The sequence below is a fragment of the Phyllostomus discolor genome, chromosome 6 (genome assembly GCF_004126475.2).
Source record: "Phyllostomus discolor isolate MPI-MPIP mPhyDis1 chromosome 6, mPhyDis1.pri.v3, whole genome shotgun sequence".
In the NCBI taxonomy this organism is placed as follows: Eukaryota; Metazoa; Chordata; class Mammalia; order Chiroptera; family Phyllostomidae; genus Phyllostomus; species Phyllostomus discolor.
In genome coordinates this window covers 51,695,166-51,714,943 of record NC_040908.2, presented here as the reverse complement: position 1 = coordinate 51,714,943, position 19,778 = coordinate 51,695,166, and the positions used below count along the sequence as shown (strand labels likewise).

Here is a 19,778-nt window from a genome sequence, read left to right as displayed (position 1 = left end):
TTTACGATTTTGTGGTGGGCCACATTCATAGCCATCCTGAGCCACATGTAGCCCCCTGGGTGGGACACACCTGGAAAGCATCCACAGTCTATGATGGTCTCTTCAAACCGGGGTACACATAGCCTAGGACTACAAGAAGACTTCCCAGAGTACACAGCGATAGGTAATTTTAGAGAACTGATATGTAGATTCTCAATTTCCATGAGTATTCTTTTTAAAACTTCTTTGACTAATTATGCCTATGATGAGGTCATCAGGCTGCCTCTCCATTCCCACCAACCCTCTCACAATTACCCCCTTTCACTTCACAAAGAAAATCCCAAGTACAAAGAAAGAGGGGAGAGCTGCATATTTTTCACCCATTATGAATCTTACTGTGATGAGTTGCCATGTGGTTTTAAAACTTCCAGGGGCATTAAACAAAGGAATAATTCAAAATGTTGGTATTAGTGTAAGAAAGTAAATGACTTGTGGCTAGTTTTAGTCTTTTGCATACAGGTGGTTTCCAGTTTTAATAAACACGAAGAAAAAACAAACTGAATAGCAACTGATAGGTCATTAAAATAATTTTTATTGGTAGATCTCTGTATGACTTCTGGCATACAACTCAGAAAGAATTTGACATTTTGATTAGCATCTCCCATTTATGAGGACAAGGTTTTCAGCATTATAACAATAAGAAATAGGAATAGAATTCATTCTGAAAGTTGCATTATCTGAGCAACAAGTAATGTATTTATTCATACATACCTGAACTACTTGAAAAAAGAACCCAGCATGTTCATGCCATTAAGAGATTCATTTTAAATTAAAGTTCATGCTTAATGCCAATTATTATATATCAAAACAAGTAATATATATTTTAATTGATTTATATATGAATAATAATTCTAATAATAATTCAACCTAGGTCACTCCTTAGAGCCTATGGTCATAGGAAATTTAAAAATCTTACAATATGTAAATAGTTCTGATGCAAAGACCAGGCATCAAACCCACAACCTAGGCATGTGCCCTGACCGGGAATCCAATCAGCAACCTTTTGCTTGGCAGGACAATGCCCAACCAAGCCACACCAATCAGGGCTATAGTTTTATTTTTAAATATTGATATTTAAAATATGCTGGAAGTTACATTCTTAGCAGCTACTTACATTCTGAATTTTTAAATCTAGATGTCAATTTAAAATGTGTAAAGAAGTATATCATTCTTCAGATACATTTAGGTATACATGAAAAGAAATGCTTAAAGTCTGCTAGTCTCTACCTATCATCTCATTTGTTCTCATTTTCTAAGTAAGTTTCTTATCTTTCTATCTAGATTGCAAGTTCTCTTTGTGTACAAATTATGTCCTATTTCTTGTGTTTTTCGCAAAGGTTCAGGGAAAGGAGCATGTAAGCAAAGTTAGCAGTTGTGGAACTGAGTGGGGCAGCATTGGCTTAAGTGGTCTTTGTACCCTGGCAGTACTGGAACTCATGCTCATGAATTTTATGTACATTTACAAATATTTCTTAGTTCTGCTCTTTGGTCAGGAAGGTTTCCTTATCCCAAAATATAATTTCTTCCCACCCACTTCAAACAGTGTCACAAATTTTAATTCCACATATATTGAGAATGCATATGTCCTTAGGAGATAAAACATTGATCTAAAATCAGATTATATTAGATTACTTCCTAATAGCAAGGTTTTATAAAGGAGAGTGAAGAGAACCATGAAGTGAACCTCTTGGCTCCTTGAGCAGACTGCAGACTAAACCAATATTTACCAGGAAGTGATCCTGAGGAGCAGATTGGTAGGACCTTATCAGTTATGAACAACCACGTCAAAATCCCAATTTCTAGGAAAACAACACTCTTGAATAGAGAAGCTCCCAATGCTTAGACTGAGAAATAAAGATAATGTTTAAGAATAACACTGCTAATCCTCCAATTTTTAGGCCACCCTAAAGTAAAACTAAGCAATCACAATTGGACCTTCCATTGGGTGACTGAGTGATTTAAAACACTTCCTTTCCTGTTTCTGGTAACTGCACATAATCAAAGCCCTTGGGCTGCAAATTTTCTTTCTTCTGGTATGGGGAAGATTTGAATGCAGTGCCTGGAACATAGCAGGCATTCAGTTAATGTTGGTCAAATAAACAGATTTTTAGGAAGAGAAGGGACTCCTGAGGAGTAAATGGTAATGAAGTTAGACTCCCAATTAATCTGCATTTGGGTCACTAAAGATTTGTATCTTTTTAAAAATATTTTATTTATTTATTTTTAGAGAGGGAAGGAAGGGAGAAAGAGAGAGAGAGAAACATCAATGTGCAGTTGCTGGGGGCCGTGGCCTGCAACCCAGGCATATGCCCTGACTGGGAATCGAACCTGCGACACTTTGGTTCACAGCCCATGCTCAATCCACTGAGCTATGCCAGCCAGGCTAAAGATTTGATTCTTTGATTCATTTTTCTCTGCAGCAAGTGAAAGGGAACTTTGCTAGGCTGCAGGCCTGCATCTCAGAACTCCGCATGTTACAGAGAGAAGGTTGTTTCCGACCACAAGGTACTTCCCTTCAACTGGCGGTAGAAAATGGGCTCCAGCAGTTCAACCAGTACTGCAGACATGTCACCACAGGTGCCGCTCTGGCCTGCACTGCCCTGGAGGTAAGAGGTTGGCCTTAGGATCCTAAGCCATCTTCCCATTTCAGTCCATCTAGATGCTTCATTATTTATCGCTTATATTGTTCTATGTTTCATATACATTGAATGTAATTGTCTTTTTTGATTTCAACTTTATTGTATTTTTTCCATTACCATTTAGTCCCCTTATACTCCCTTTAAATGCAGTGTTCAAGATTAGATTTTCAGCCCCCTACAGGCAGGAAACATGGTCCCTTTTTCCTATCACCTGAGCAATACAAAGTACACAGCCAGGCATAGAGAAGAGCTCTAAAAATTGGAACGAAAGTGAACTATAAGGGAGAACTGAAATCAAAATAAAATCTGAATATGCCGTCTGCCTTTGGACTTTTGGAATTTGCAAAGCAATCATTTAACTGCCTAGATTGGTGTCTGTATTTATATATTCTGGCTACCTCTGAGAATTTACTATTGTTCTTGGGCCACTTATAAAGTATGATTGTCTAACTACCATGCTGTACACCTGAAACTAATGCAAAATAATAACGAATGTAAACTGTAACTGAAAAATAAATAAACAATAACAAAGAATCACCAGATCTAATGAAGTCTGTTTCAATATCAGGTCAAATTAAAAAAACTTGTGATTGTTTTTAATCAAATCTTGGCATCAAAATGAGTAACTTTTCTTGAGATTAGCAAATATGCAAGTGAAAAAATTTCTACAATTCTGGTGCCAGACTGAGGCAATCTTAAAATATAATGAGTCATGGCCGTACAGTCCATTGAGTATGTGAGTGTGAGTTAAAGCACTTCCCATCTCTGGTAACCCTAGGCATCAAACTGAGTTTTAAAAACAATTTAAAAAATAATTGTGCTTTCATCTGCATCTCTCATCATCAATCAAAATGTCTAAGTACAAAAAAGAATTGCCTCCCAGAGTTTCAAATTCAAGGCAAAAGTGCTGATAATAAGAGTGTATTCATTCAGGTGGAACAAAATACTCAATTTTTCACAAACACCTCAATATTCTTTTATATCAGATATATTGGTCAAGAGTGAGTACATTTTAGAGTTGAGAGATTGAAAGAAACAGCTCGGCTGGATCCAGGCTGAGCAGGAAAGAAATCTCTGTGGAAGCACCACTGTGGAAAGGAACATATAGGCTCTCTGCTATTCAGTACACATATAGCGAGTGGAATTTAAGGATCTGATTTTCTTTATTCCCTCATAAAATCAAAGCATTTTGAGCAGGACAGATACTACCAGTGATTTAAGCAATCTGTAAAAACTAAAACACAGGGATGGCTTCTCACTGGTCACTTCCTGAGGTAGGCTTGCCCTGTTTGAAAGGGTCCTGTGATGATCCAAAATAACCTGTCAAATGAAATTTGATTTGTAGTTATTGTACAATTGAATCCTCTTCCATGCCCTTAGGACAATAGCCATTACCACTGGCTTCTCCGGTGTTAATCTCTAGACTAACCTATGTTCCTCACTCTGTATGCAAGGAAAGGCAGACACCCTGATTCTTGGATTTATTTCCAGATTTCTATTCTGACTTCCCAGCCTGGAAGAGAATTGGTCAAACAATTGGAGGAAGGATTGAAAGATACAGACCTAGTCAAGGTCAGGAGACTTCAGGTGGTTGAGATCGTAAAGGAAACCCTAGGGTGTATGGACTCAGCATCCCCTGTTGAAGAGTCCAGCAGTGATGGTAAGAATTAAATGTAAAGGTAAAAAGAATGGTAAGAATTTTAATGAGTAGTGTTTTACAGGTCAGGAAGATTATTTCCCATGCTACTTTTATGTTCTTAAATGAGATGAAGTCAACAGATTTCACTGTGGGCCAGACAGATGTTTCTAGGTGTTAGCATTGAATTTTTAATCATATCTTTTATTTCAGAAACAATATATGTTAATGAAAAGCCTGAAATATTGTAAGTATGAAAAGTAAAAATCCCTTCCTCCTGTAACCACTTTTAAAAGATTCAGGCATCCCTCCCAATGTTACTTTAGGTAGACATTCATACAAACATATATGTGTCCCTCAATATCTGCAGGATGTTGACTCCAGAACCCCCACAGATACCAAAAGCTGCACATGTGCAAGTCCCTTATATAAAGTAGTGTAGTATTTGCATGTAACCTATCTACCAGCACAATTTACATCATCTCTAGATTACTTATAATACCCAACACAATGTAAATGCTATGTGAATTGTTGCTATACTGTATTGTTTAGAGAATAATGATCAAAAAGAAAAGTCTATACGTGTTTAGTACAGACACACTATCATAGGTCTGTAGGTCTTACTACATAAAACATCAGTAACAATGTAACTTTTTTTTTCAAATGATTTCAATCCACTTGGTTGAATCCACTGATGCAGAACCCACGGATATGGAGGGCCAATGGTATTTAATATTTTAATGTGATTACCTATATAATATTCTATAACCTTCTCAGTTTTTAGTCAGCTCTCTGTGAGTATCTATAATGATCTGTCTCATTTTTTCCCGGCTACATGATTTTTCTTTTTTACTGTGTGGTTGGTTGGACTGTAATGTATTGGTTCAATCACTTATTAATGAACAATTTGTTTTCTTACATTTTGCTATTAACCAATGCTGTATGAATAGACTTTTATGCAGGGTTGGCTTCATGGGCTTATGACCAGCACAGTCACACAGGGCCCTGCATTCATAAAAGCTCTGTGCTTAGGACTCAATGCTCTTAGTTTGCTGTCGTGGCATTCTTAATAATTTTGATATTTGAATTTGTGTTTTGTACGTGAAGTCTGATGGAACAATGAAGCCATGTGCCAGGGGGTTGGAGTTTTGGTTCACATACACCCTGTCTCCTGCATCCCTCCCACCTCCTCAGAATGCGTTCTCAGTCACCAGCTTCCCAGTCCTGGTATTTAACCTGTCTACCCTCAGCACGTAGCAACCACTAGCATCCAGGTCCCTGCCAATAAATCTTACATAAATTACCCATAACCCTATACTTCCTAGAAAAAAAATATCTTCCTACTGAGTCTTAAAGGACAAGAAGAATTATCCAAGCAGAAGAAGAGGAAAGGGGCACTCAAACAGGGGACCCAGAGGCATGAAAAAGCAAGATGAATCATACTTTCAAAGACATGCCTGTGGTTCCCTATGGCTGGAGGCGCATCAGGTGGAGGGACAAGTGATGCCATTAAGGTAGGCAAGGGTTAGATGAAGAAGGGCCAAATATGCCCTAAATCCATCCTAAGATTTAGCCCTTCATTCTAAGGCAATGGAAAATCATGAAGAGATTTTGGTCAGGAAGTCAGGCAGAGATTCCCAAATTATAGAATTTAAGAGGTTTTTAAACTCATTTTAACTTATCCAATAGTCAAGTTACATACAGTTCACCCTCCAGCAGTCCTTCCTGGCTATATTGACCTTCTCCAAGGTATACACATAGGCAGGAGCCCACTGTTCTGATACTATTGACCTCTTTCTGGTCCCACATGGATAATATATTCTGCCCTTCAGTCCCTAATCAGTCAAGGGGTTGATAACTAGGGGTGAGTTTCCCATCAGATTCTGACACATGTGGGTCCTTCCAGCATCACGAGGCCACTGCCATTGTTCTGGTCAGGGAGGAAAGGTGGGCAACCAGCCTTAGCTGTGTGGTTTATGAGTTTCCCCTCCTGCACACACTCTTTTTCTCAAGTCAGCGTCCTCACTGTCTACCTTTCTTTCTCTACATTCCTCCACTCACAGTAGCTTTTTCCTCTGAATTCATTCTTCCTTCCTCTGAGTTCCTTCCCGTATCTTCTTCCAGCCGAATACTCCCCATCCTTTGAGGCCTAATTCAGGTTTGTGACTGCAAAATTGATTCTTCTTTCCATAGAACAACCACATACTTGTGGTCTGCACTGCACAACTTAGCATTTAATTATATACCATATAGAATTGTTTACCCCTGCTTCATAGTTTCATAATTTTGCCTTTTCACCTAAAATTATAAAATATGTTTCATTTGTTCTCTCTGCATTAAATGTGATCTCACCCATAAGTGGAAACTAGTGAACAAAACAAACAAATGAGCAAAATAGAACCAGAGGCCTGGAAACAAGGAACAGACTGACAGGGACCAGGAGAGAATGGTGTGGGGGTGGGGGGGCAGATAAGGGAGGAAAGAAGGAGAAGGGCCTAGTTAAAGAACAAGTATAAATGCCCCATGGACATGGACAATAGGGTGAGCATCGACTGTGGGAGTGGGGGTGTGGGCGGGGCAGGGGGAAAATTGGAACAACTGTAACAGAACAACAATTTAAAAAAACAATTTAAAAACTGTAAGTACCTTGAGATTAGAAATTTGTCTTACTCATTTTTGTGTCCCAGTGTATAGCATATACTAGATTATCAGTAGACACTTGTTGAATGAATTGATGGCAATGACACCTGTGGAAGCTGTTCTCAGTCTGCCCAGCATCCCCTGCACCCAGTCCCTAGTAACACCTCCACCTTCCTGGTCAGAGTAGGCCACGACTCATCCACCATTTATAGCCCTTCCCAGTGCGTTCTCAAAAGGAATCTGTGAGCAAGAAGCTCTTTTTCTTTTTGGCCATGAACAGATCAGGCATGGACTCTGCCCTTTTCTCCCTTCAGTGACTGTTCCCAGAAAGAACTTGCTATATCTCTAAGGCCGCCCGATGCCTTCATTTAGAATTGTTAGTGGCTAGGGCTGTATGAAAAAGCTTTTAAATGCAGGAAAGCAGCCTTCTACCTTTGTGTCACCGCAGATCGTTTTCCAGTAACTTCCTATTTGCATATAAATAATATATCATCCCATAAATTGCTTGTAATTCCTCTTTGTGTGTTAAGTGTACATACGATTTATGGCTTGAAATCTTCTACTTCGCCCATACTTCCTCATAATTAATTTCTTTAGGTCCATGAGGGTGGTTGTGCGCCCTGGCCTGGTGGCTCACTTGGGTGGAGCACCATCCCATACACCAAAAGGTTGTAGGATCCATCTTCAGTCAGGGAGCATACCTAGGTTTCAGGTTCAATCCCCAGTTTGAGCACATATGTGAGGCAACTGATCAATGTTTCTCTCTCACATCAATGTTTCTTTCCCTCTACCTAAAATCAATTTTTTAATCTCTTTATTCTGTTATGTTTTTGTTTCATCTTGGTGTCCTTATCAAGAGACTAGCAACATTACCTTCTCTTGTTCCCAGAAGGATGCATGCTCCAGAAGTAGGTTGCCTAAGTCTAAATTTCAGTTCTATCACATACTATCTATATGACTTTGGGCAAGATACTTAGCCTGTCTAACCTTAGTGATCAATTCCTACCCCATACAGTTGTGGTGGAGATTAAATGAGATCATGTACATTAATTACTTAGTACATAATAAGTTCTCAGTAACAGTTAGCTGTTGTTATTATTAACATTTTTTTAAGTTTTTGGCCCTGGCCGGTGATTGAAGCATTGTGCCGTACATCAGCAGTTTGAGGGTTCGATTCCCAGTCAGGGCCCATACTTAGGTTGTGGGTTTGATCCTCAGTCAGGGTACATATGAGAGGCAACCAATCAATGTTTCTCTCTTATATCTATGTTTCTCTCTCTCCCTCCCTCTCTCTCTAAAATCAATAAATGTATTTTTAAATTTAAAAATAATTTAAAATGTTTTGTATATAGATGGTTTAATATTTCTGAAAAAAATTGTAATGGGTAGATCCCAAGTGGACTGTGAGCTACCTGAAGATGTGACTATGTCTTAAATATCTTTGTATCACCAGCATATATCACTCTGTCTGGCCCATAATAGACTCTCAATAAATTTTGAATAAATAAGTGAATGGGAAAAAATCAAAATATTTGGGAGAGGTCATGGTCAACCTGTCTGACACCAATTCAGACAGTTTCAGACATACCCCAATCACCCATAGCTTCCCTTCATAGTCCATGAACATCATGAATTGATTCAAATATCCTTGAATTTATTTACATATAATTTTTAAAACTCTGATAATCATGATCATCAATTAAATAAAAATTGTCTGTACTCCACTTTTCAAAGAAAGAAACATGTTGCAAGGAAGTGTTGATATTGCAGATTAGTTTAAAATGTAACTATAAGGTCCCAGCCAGCTTGGTCAATTGGTTAAAGCATCATCCCAATACGCCAAGATTATAGGTTCAATCCTTGGTCAGGCACATACAGAAAGCAACCAATGAATGCATAAATAAGTGGAACAACAAAAATTATGTTTCTCTTTTTCTCTTTCCCTTCCCCTCTCTCTCTCTCAAATCAAATTTTTTTAAAAGTAACTATGAGACTATGTCCTTTGATAGGTCTAAAGTCTCTTCTTTAGTACAGCCCTGTACAGTGAGAACTAATCATTACAAAGATGACTTGGAGACTCTAAAAGATCCAGAATTATAACAGAAAAAGTGAACTTAGAAATTAAGGATGTCAACTCACATTTTAGAAAGTTGTTTAATAAGATCTAAAATGAAAAAGTTAACTTTAAATCACATTTGTATCAGTTAGGGTTTTCTATAAATTTTCAGCCTGTATAGCCTGTTATATGTTTTCTTCTAACTGTATGTTAAATAGCACCTTCGTCTGTTCCTGCTTGGTCTAACTTGTTCATTTTTTCTTTACTTTAAAATTTAGCTGAAAGAACCTGCCTAGTGCTCTTTTTTCTGGTTAGTTTAATTTGTTATTACAAGCTATACAAATTTAAACATTACAGGAATATAATGTAAACAGTTTGAAATGATCCAAAATTCTACCCTCCAGAGATAAACACCATCAGCAGTATAGGACATTCTCCTGAATTGCTTTCCCTACATATGCATGGATGTGGACATTCATGTAACATGATTATTGTTATTGATATTACCTACTTTTACAAAAATGGAATTATACAGTACTCACTGCACTGTATTTTTGGTTTTTATTTAACTGTTTATCCAATATTTTTTCCATATTGGCACATAGAGATCTAACCCATCCTTTATAACAGCTTTGAGATATTCCAATGTGTAAATTCTTCACCATTTATTTAACCATCCAGTTGGATTTTACATTTTACTGAAGAACAGTGTAACCTTGAACAAGTTGTTTAAACTATTTATTCCACAATTTTCTCATTTATAAAATAGAGTGAATAACAGTAGCTACTTCATAGGGATTTTTTAAAAGATTTTATTTATTTTTAGAGAGGGGGAAGGGAGGGAGAAAGAGAGGGAGAGAAGCAACAATGTGTGGTTGCCTCTCCTGCACCCCCTACTGGGACCTGGCCCACAATCCAGGCATGTGCCCTAACTGAGAATTGAACCAGTGATCCCTTAGTTCTCAGGCCAGTACTCAGTCCACTGAGCCACACCAGCCAGGGCACTTCGTAGGGTTTTTATGAGGATTAAATACAACTTGCATGTAAAGCACCTAGAACAGTTCTTGGACATGTGAGTAGTAAGTAAATGTTATCTGTTGATATTAGTAGTAGTAGTAGTACCTTTTTACATATGTGTTTTTACCAAGAAAATATCAGGCTGTAATAATTTTTTATTGAAAAGAAAATCTGACCATAAAATAATCTTTTAATAAAAATCATTCATAATCCCACTACCCCATTACACTGATTTTATTCTTGTACATTGTCTCTCAGTTCTCCACAATCATGTTTAGGTTGCATACTTATAATTCATGTATGTAATTTTTTGTTTTTATTTAACATAACATAATTTTCTATAGTTTTTGTTATTTATTTTGTTTCTTTTTTGTACTTAAATGAGGACTAGGAAGTATTGGTCTAAGACATAAAAATATGCGCATGTATACCTCTCACAAGAAAAGCTGGATGCCTTCTCTATCTTTCTATGCCCTCTTTACATATAAGCCAACCCTACACAGTAGGGCAAATCCTTAATGCTGGATCCTGATTGTAAGTCTGGGATCTAGAAGAGGTTGCCCATTCCAGCAGCCAAAGTTAACCCCATAGAAGAGCCATCAATCAAGGGAAAAATGCTGCTAATTGGTTTCATTTTAAGTAGTTTCTGAGCCCCAAGGAAAAGATGTGTGAAATAAAAAACACAGTCTCAACATACTCTAGTATCTGTGTATAGATCATAATAATAACAACATTTTATTGCTCACTTACTGTTCAAATACTTTCCATTCTAGATAGTTTCCACATATTCTCTTATTTACTCTTCATGTGTCTAGGTGAAGAAAGTAAGGCATAATGTCTTGTCCAAATTAAATTTCCCAAGGTTTCTCAGTTAAGAGATAGAACAGAGATTCAAATTTAAGCTGCCTGGCTTCAAAGCTCATACACTCTACACTGCTTCAGTTGAAAAGAGCAACAGAGATAACCAACAATTTGAAAGTCGGTTCTTTGAAAAAAACTGATAAATAGATAACCCTTTGGTAAATGCAATGAAGGGAAAAAAAGAAAGAAGGCACAAGAAACTATGTCAGGTTGGGAAGGGGGAACATAAGTACAGATGGAATTAGGAATTCAAACATTTAGACAAAAATAGGTACATTCCTTTAAAAGATAAGAAATTTGACTCAGAAATAAAAAATCTGCGTTGTTTCCATAATATAGCAAACCTAGATGGTTTTACAGTCAAGTTCTATTAAACTTCCAAGAAGTACGTCACTCCAATCTTATACAAACTGTTTTGGAAATTAAAAAATAAGAAGAAAACACTTTCCAAATAGAAAGCCAGGTGAGGATAATGTAAGAAAAGAAAATTGCAGGCCAATCCACTCATAAAAATTGATAAAACAATCTTAAATTATCCAGTCATATGTAGAAAGAGAATACAATGCTAAGTAGGATTTATCCCAGGAATGCAAAGTGATTTAGGAATAGAAATGTATAAATATAATTAATAACATTAACAGATTAAGAGGTAAAAAACAAGTTGTCTTATTGATTGAAAATACAGTAACATTCATCCTCTATTTAAGAGAAAAACTCTTAGCAAACTAGGAATAGAAAGTAACTCCCTTAACTTGGCAAAGTGTGTTTACAAAAATCTACAGTAAATACAATTCTTAATGGTGAAGTATAAAAAAATATTGCCTTCAAAAAATCAGGGATAAGCCCTGGCTGGTGTGGCTCAGTGGTTGAGTGCCTGCCTGTGAATCAAAGGGTCGCTGGTTCAATTCCCAGTCAGGGCACAGGTCCCCAGTAGGGGGCGCACAAGAGGCAATGACACATTGCTGCTTCTTTCCCTCTCTCCCCTCCTCACTCTAAAAAATAAATAAATAAACCATCTTTTAAAAAATCAGGAATAAGATATGGATGCCTCATCACCATTGTCATTCAACATAGTTGTCCTAGTCTAGTAAGATTTTTTTTTAAATAGTAAAAGGTATAAAGATTGTAAAGGAACAAAACTAACTCATTTGAAACTTATTTGATTGACTGCATTAATAACTAAAAGATCCTATGGAAAAATTATTACAACTAGTAAGAGTTTAACAAGGTAGCTCGATATAAGATCGATATTTAAAAATCAATAGCATTCTATAATTAGAAACAAACTCTGAAAAACTTTAAAGAAATACCTTTTACAATAGTAAAAAATTAGAAATAAATCTTAACAAAAGATGTATAGAACATTTATTGGGAAATTGATGCATGTTAAGGAAGACATAATTGTTAGTGAAGCAGTTTAATGGATATAAATTATATATATATATATATATATATATATATATGGTTAAGATATATATTAAGGCTAAAGGTTTGCCTTACCAAATATTAAGATGGTTAATTGTAAGGCTATTCTGACTAAGATGGTGTCATACTGAAAGAAGAATAGACAAACTGTTCAGTCTAGAACAGATGAGAGAGCCCCAAAACAGACAGCACGTTATAAAAGTTGTATGTGGCTAAGCTGGCATTGCAGGGCAGTGGGAAAAGGATGGATCTTGTCATTGAATCATATTGGAATTATCAGTATCACATGTGGGAAAAATGAAATTTGATCCTACCACACACCATTCATAATAATATGTTTTAGATAGGTTAAACGCTTATATGTGACAGGGAAATCTTTAGAACTTTTATAAGAAAATAAAGAATAAAAATTTTATCACCAGAGGTAGGAAGGAGGATGAAGTATTTTCTAAATGAGACACAAAGTTTGCTAACCACAAAATAAAAGATTGATAAGTATGACTAGTTTAAAATGAAGAATTTCTGTTCCTCAAAAGACACCATGAAGAAAGTGATACAGTGAATTGTAACTATAGTCCCAACTCCTGTGATCAGTAAAGAACTGGTATACAAAATAAACAGCACCTGAAATCCAATTTTTTGAAAAAAGACAATCTAATTTTGAAATGAGCTAAATATCTGAACAAGCATTTCACAGAAGAGAAAATCTAAGTGGCAAATAAACATAAGAAAAATTCTCACCCTCATTAGTAACCAGAGATATACAAATTAAAACAATGATATACCATTTTATGCCCCTTAGATTACAAAAAAATTAATGTCTCACAATAGTATTGACAACAGCAAAGCAACAGAAATTCTTTTACACTGATTGGAATTTACACAGTTGTATAAATTGGTATGCAACTTGTCATTTTGTTGTAATAACATTCACAATACCCTAGTCCTAATAATTGCATTCCTAGGGGACTGTCACCAGAAAGACTTTTACAATATACAATATACAAGATATTCACAGTCTTGTCTCCAGGTATATTTATAAATCTTGAATATGGACATTATTCAAAAAGCCAGAATTAGAAACAACTCAAATGTCCATTAAATGAGGTGTGAATAAATATTACAAAGTACATTCACAAAGTGAAATATTATACAGTTATGAAAATGAATGAACCACAACTACATACAATAGTGTGAATGAAAGTTAACATTGAGAAAAAAGCAGATAACCAAAGATATATATTAACAATATAGTACCTCTTCAATAAAGCTCAAGCAAAACTAAAATAATGAAGTATTTGTTTAAAATAATGTAACTACTTTTGAAAGCAAAGGAATGATAAAAAAATTGAGTGTGGCAAGGTTTCTCTTGGAGAAGATCAGGGAAAAGCTTACAGATATCTTGGTAGTATTGATGACACTCTACATCTTAAGTTGAATAAAGGAATCCTGAGTGTTCACATGCTGCTGTGCCGCATAGCTTACATATATGTCGCATGTATTCATTTGCATATAATAAGATTTTATAATAGCCTTCTGAAGACTAGCCAGGTAATAAATATGCCAAAACTTAAAAGGCCACTGTAATCAATGCACTTTAGCATCCAGAGGGCACCCGTCCAGGTTGACAGCAGTCTGCACTCGTTGGGTGTGTAAGTCTTTCAACCAGTTACAAATCAACCTAATGATGCTGTCAACCAGCCTACATCTCTCAGCTTTGTACACAAGGATATCAGGTTCCCTTTCTAAGTGCTCACAAACCATCTGTTTAATATTTTCTCCTAAACTTTGCCACGGATCAATGTCAAGCTCTTCTGGAAAGGTATTTTATCCATATGTGTTCTCAGGAAACACCAAATGTTACCAACCCAAACATAGAAGATAGAGATTCGTCGCTTCCTAAGGAGGTAGCCCTCTTCAATGCTCCATGCTTCAGTGCAATTGTCAGATTCCGCATTTTTCCCCTTTTAGTGTCTTAGAAAATAGACCAGAAAATACAGCTGTATCTTGAGTTTGTCTTTGATAACTGTATTAAAGTCATTTCCCTGTGGCATTAGAACTAAATTACAACCACTGGTGTATTTATTACCTAAAGATTTTTAACACAGAGAGACATTTATTTCATTAAGAGAAGACTGGTCTCAGAGAAAAGCAACTCTTCTCTTTTTCAAATTGAATTAAAGAATTCTTTAGAGCTCAATGGAAAATATAAAATTATCTGAAAATTGGAATTTTTAAAAATTTCCCTAACCAACTTTATCAAAAAATAATTTACAGACTGTGCATTGCACTCATACAAAGTGTACAATTCAATGAGTTTTGACAGTTGACTGTGCCCATAAATCATCACCACAACCAAGATATTTCCATCACCCTTAAAAAATCCCTTTTGCCCTTTACACTCACTTCATCCCTCCCTTGGTCTCCGGTGTATACCACTGATCTGCTTTTTGTCTGTAGATTAGTTTGCATTTTGTGTAAATGGAATTGTACAGTCTATTCTTCCTTTGTGTCTGATTTTTTCCATTCAGATTTTGAGATCCATCCATGTTGTTTATATTAGTAGTTAGTGTCTTTTTATTGCTGAGTAGCATTATATTGTATGAATTTGCCACATCTTATTTAACCATTCACCCGTTAATGGACATGTCAGTTGTTTATTTCCAATTTTTGCCTTTTGTGACTAAAGCTGCTACAAATATTTACACACAAATCTTTGGAGACATATGTTTTTATTTCTTTTAGGTCTTACTGTGTGTATGGTTCATCTTTTCTCATTCATTTATTTTCAACCCATTTGATCTTTATACTTAAAGTTTATCTGTCATAGACAGCATATAATTGAGCCTGCTTTTTATCTATTCTGTTAATCTCTTCTTTTTTTGGAGTGTATAGCCCATTCACATTTATCATAGCTATTGATATGGTTGAATTTAGGTCTACCATTTTATTTTTTGTTTGTCTTCTCTGGTTTTTGTTCATATTTTCCCTGCTTTCTTTCTTTCAGGTGATGTAATATTTTAGGAATTCTATTGTAATTTATCTGTTATCATTTAGCTATATTTCCTGGCATTATTTTTTAGTGGCTTCTCCAAGGATTATGTTATATATTCTTAACTTTTCACAGTCTACTTAGAGTCAAAATAGTTCCACTTCACATAAAATGTTGAAGACTCAGGATCACAATACTTCACATGAGTAGGGATTAAAATATATTTTTTAAATTTTTGCAGCCTACTTAGAATTAATATAGTACCATTTCATGTCAAATCCACTTATCCCCTACAAACATACATACACACACACATGCCCTTATTCTGCTTTATTTTTCTTCATAGTATCTATCATTATCTACAATTATTTTCTGTTTTATTTTTTGTTTATTGTCTGTTCTCTCACTGGAATGTAAGCCACAAAAGCAAAGAATTTGCCGCTTTCATTGTTGACACCAATCAGTGCTTGGCTCATAGAAGGCACTACATAAATAATTATTTGAATGATAAATTAAGTGAAAGAATAAATGAATGAGTGAAAACAGTATTCTCCTTGAGTTCTAGGAAAATCATTTTCTCTATTTCATACTGTTGTAGCGATGTCTTAACCCCTCTTGTAGACTGGGGCCCCAGAAGATGGTCACCACTTGGGAGCCCTGCACTTACTTCTCGGCGGAGTCCACACTGCCATAACCACCACTGTCCCTGCCACCTCCTTTTCCCCAGAGTCTGAGCATCACCCCCACAAATGAGGCAAACGAAAGGCAAGCTGGTCTGCCCCCAACATTGTGAACTGTTGGAAATTATCCTCATGCCACTGTTGATTTAAGGACTGGGGTTGAATGGCTCTGCATAGCTGTTCCTGAGGAGGTTCTGTCTGCTATGATTACCTAACCTGGTTGTTAACATCATAGAGCTACTTCTATATTCCAAGAGCAGACAACACTGATTATAAACTGACCCAGGGAGGCTAAGATAACATAATTTCATAGTTTCTAAGGTTATAGAGCTATTTTGAGAATCTGATAAAAGCTAAGGACCTATCCCCTTCCACCACCCCACCAAAATATATCTATACACATACAGATGAAATTGTATACCATTTCAGGTGGTTCTAAGAACCCCTGAAACCCACCCACGATGCCCAAAAAACAGGCTATACAAGGATCATTTGGAAAGAAACAGGGCTAGCCAATACAACAGGCCAGGGCCTCTGTGGGGCTGTAGAGGGTGTGCAGGATGGCCAGGAGCCCCATTTTCCTGGACCTCTTCTTCAGATATTCTATGTCAAGAGAGAAATACAGCCATTATATATGCATATACATGTGTTAAAACATTAAATTCTCCCATTAAAAATTTACACATTTCCATTTTGTAACGCTGATTTTAGGCTGACTTCTGAGAAGGACTGCCTTAAGCATTACCTCATTTTCTTTCTTTCTTTTTTTAAGATTTTGTTTATTTATTTTTAGAGAGGGAAGGGAAGGAGAAAGAGAGAGAGAGAGAGAAACATCAATGTGCGGTTGCTGGGGTTCATGGCCTGCAACCCAGGCATGTACCCTGACTGGGAATCCAACCTGCGACACTTTGGTTCGCATCTCGCGCTCAATCCACTGAGCTACGCCAGCCAGGGCTCATTACCTCATTTTCAATGATTAGGCTTTCTTAGTTTTTCTCTTTAGTGGAGCCCTTCCAGAAAAGCTCAAAAAGAGCTCTTGCTTTGTGAAATAAGTCAGACAGAAAAAGTAAAGAACGGTATGATTTCACTCATGTGATATATAAAACTGAAAGCAACAAATGAACAAATAATGCAAACAAACAAAAACTCATAGACAGAGACGATAGTGTGGTGGTTACCAGAGGGAGGGGGAGAGAAGGTAGAAAAGGGCAAAGGGAGTCAAATATATGGTGACAGAAGGAGATTTGGCTTTGGGTAGTAAACACACAATGCAACATACAAATGATGTGTTATAGAATTGTACACCTAAAAGCTATATAATTTTATTAACCAATGTCACCTCAATGAATTTAATTTCAAAAGATTTTTTTAAAGGAAGCTATAGCCCTGACTGGTGCAGCTCAGTTGTTTGGGTGCCATCCCCTAACCGAGATGTCAGATGTCGCTGGTCTGATTCCAGGTCAGGGCACATGCCTGGGTTTCCGGCCTGGCCCCTGGTTGGGGTGTGTGAGAGTCAATCAATTGATGTTTCTCTCCCTCTCTTTCTCCTTATTTTCCCCTCTCTCTAAAAATAAATAATTTTTTTAAAGAGAAGCTATAGTAAACCAAGAACAAGAAATCTCGTTTCCTGATGGAAATTTAAAATATTATTTTTAAAAATGTTTAAATGTTTAAAGATAAGGTTATGGAAATATCCCAGAAAGTACAAAATTGGGGTCAGGGGTGGGCAGGAGGGAGGGTAGCGAGGAGGGGTGGGGTGGAGGTTGTTCGCCAGGCGAGGAGCAAACGCACCTTGTGGGGTGGAGGGGGGTGGAGTTTGGTGAATGAATGATCTGCTTGTGGCCACAAGGAGGCAGGTTAAGTCTAAAAACTGAATGTGAGTGCTGGCTGCTGTGTAGACTGCAGTGAACCAGGCCTTCCTGGCTTGTCTTAACCACACAGCCAGCTAGCTGCACCCTCAATCTGATAACATTTTTATGACTGAGTGGGACCTAACATTTTATCATTCAGTGTCCCGTGCCCTGCTCGCCAGTCAAGGTGGGAGATGCTCTTCAACATCTGAGAAGTGAGAAGTCTCCCTGTCCCCCAGGTTTAGCACATTTAGGTGTATTATACTTGTGAGGAACACAGTGCCAAGTGTTGGGGTTCTTCTGTATGTTGGTGCTGGGGAGGAAGTAATCTCCAAGGGAAGTGACGGGGGGGGGGGAGTTTTAAAAAGGGAAGCACATTCTTGTCCTGTAAAAGCAAATAATTTTGTTGATGAGAGTAAAGAAAATACCATTTGTTGAAACTACTTGGTGTCATTCATAGATAATCATCTCACTTCTTATGCCTCACTATAACTGAAATAGGTTGCACTATCCCCACTTTGCCCACAGTAACACAGCTGACAATTTCCAAGTCACAATTCAAACCCCGGTCTTTCCACTACATCCCACCATGTTTCAAAAACTCACAGAAAGAGAATAAAACTCTTCAGGAGAAACCAAATAACAAGTATAATTTGTTCTGACCAAATGAAGGCTACAGATACCCAGGGGGTGCTGATTAAAACTGAAAAAGGGAGGATATAATTAAGCATAGCTTCCTGAACAAAGTCAGCTCTGAGCTGAATTCTGGGGGAGGTGCAGGCTAGAGATTGATAGAGTAATAAAAGCACTAAGGAAGGAAGGAAGTCATGTGGTAAGGAGACTAACTTAGTTGAAACAGAAGAGTTACAGGAAAAAGTAATGAGAGCCATGGAGAAGGGAGCAATTGTTTAATTTATTGTTTAACTCAACAGACCTTTGCTGAGCTCCCACTCCATGCACACTACCTGTGGGGGATGGGAGGAGTCCGATGAGCCATCACAGAAAAAGGAAAGAGTGGGGTATTGGAGAAATAACCAGTATGACCAGTTGTATAGGATGAGTGAGGGGAGAAAAGGTGACAGCAGGAAGGCAGCACATGCTCTTAAGCAAAGGTGGGATCTGATGAAACCATGTTTTAGAACATTTGATTGTAGTAGTACGTAAGTACTGGAGGAGAAGGAATGGAGGCTTGACGGATGGCTAAGCGGTTAATGCTCTGATCCAGGCACAAGGAAAGGAATGCCTGATCCACTGACAGAGAACATGAAAAAGATGCCTGCTCCACTTTACACGTTAGTTGTTAGCTTGGACAAAGTGGCTGTTCCTGGGAAGCTGCTGAGTCCCTTCCAAGCCTGCAAAACTGCAGATGTGAACCTGAAGCACAGTGTCTCAGTGGGAATTACATGAGAGCTTTTTCAGAGAAAGAAGCTCTGCTCTGTGGATCTCCCAGGAACCTGTAGATTGAGAACTTGGAGAAAACTTTGGGAGTGTTGATGGGGCGGGTATCTGCAGAGAAGACTGGCATTGTCCCTTATGGGCGTGCCATGTTTCAGGCTTGGTTCTTTGCAGAATCAAAAGGTTATTTTGTCAACACCCTCTCTGTGATAGACTCACCTTATCAAACTCAAGTCCAAAGTAAAAGCCTATTTTAGAGGGAGAATCATTACCACCATCATCACCAAGACCTGACAAACACATCCTGCCTTTGGGGCATGTCACTGGGCCAGCATGCCCCCTCCACTGAGCCACTCTAGGAGGGGCACTGCCAGTGTGCGCCCCTGTCGCTCCCCTTCTCTGTGCTCCATTTCTGGCCAGTTCTCTCCCTTTCTAAGGAACACATTCATTCTATTTTTTTAACCCTCACCCAAGGATATGTTTTTATTAATTTTAAAGAAATAAGCAGGAAGAAGGAGAGATAGAGAGAAACACTGATGTGAGAGAGA

The 19,778-nt window shown here is 37.4% G+C and overlaps 1 protein-coding gene across 2 annotated transcripts in view; it reads left to right on the top strand.

The window, feature by feature from the left end:
* Positions 1–19,778, top strand: part of LOC114499875 (meiosis 1 associated protein) — a 59,968-nt gene that overhangs the window by 10,685 nt on the left and 29,505 nt on the right. For both annotated transcript variants that reach the window (XM_028516376.2, XM_028516377.2), the window contains exons 2-3: positions 2,460–2,645; positions 4,170–4,338. In XM_028516376.2, the coding sequence (XP_028372177.1) occupies positions 2,460–2,645; positions 4,170–4,338 (355 nt within the window). The remainder of the gene's footprint in view (positions 1–2,459; positions 2,646–4,169; positions 4,339–19,778) is intronic.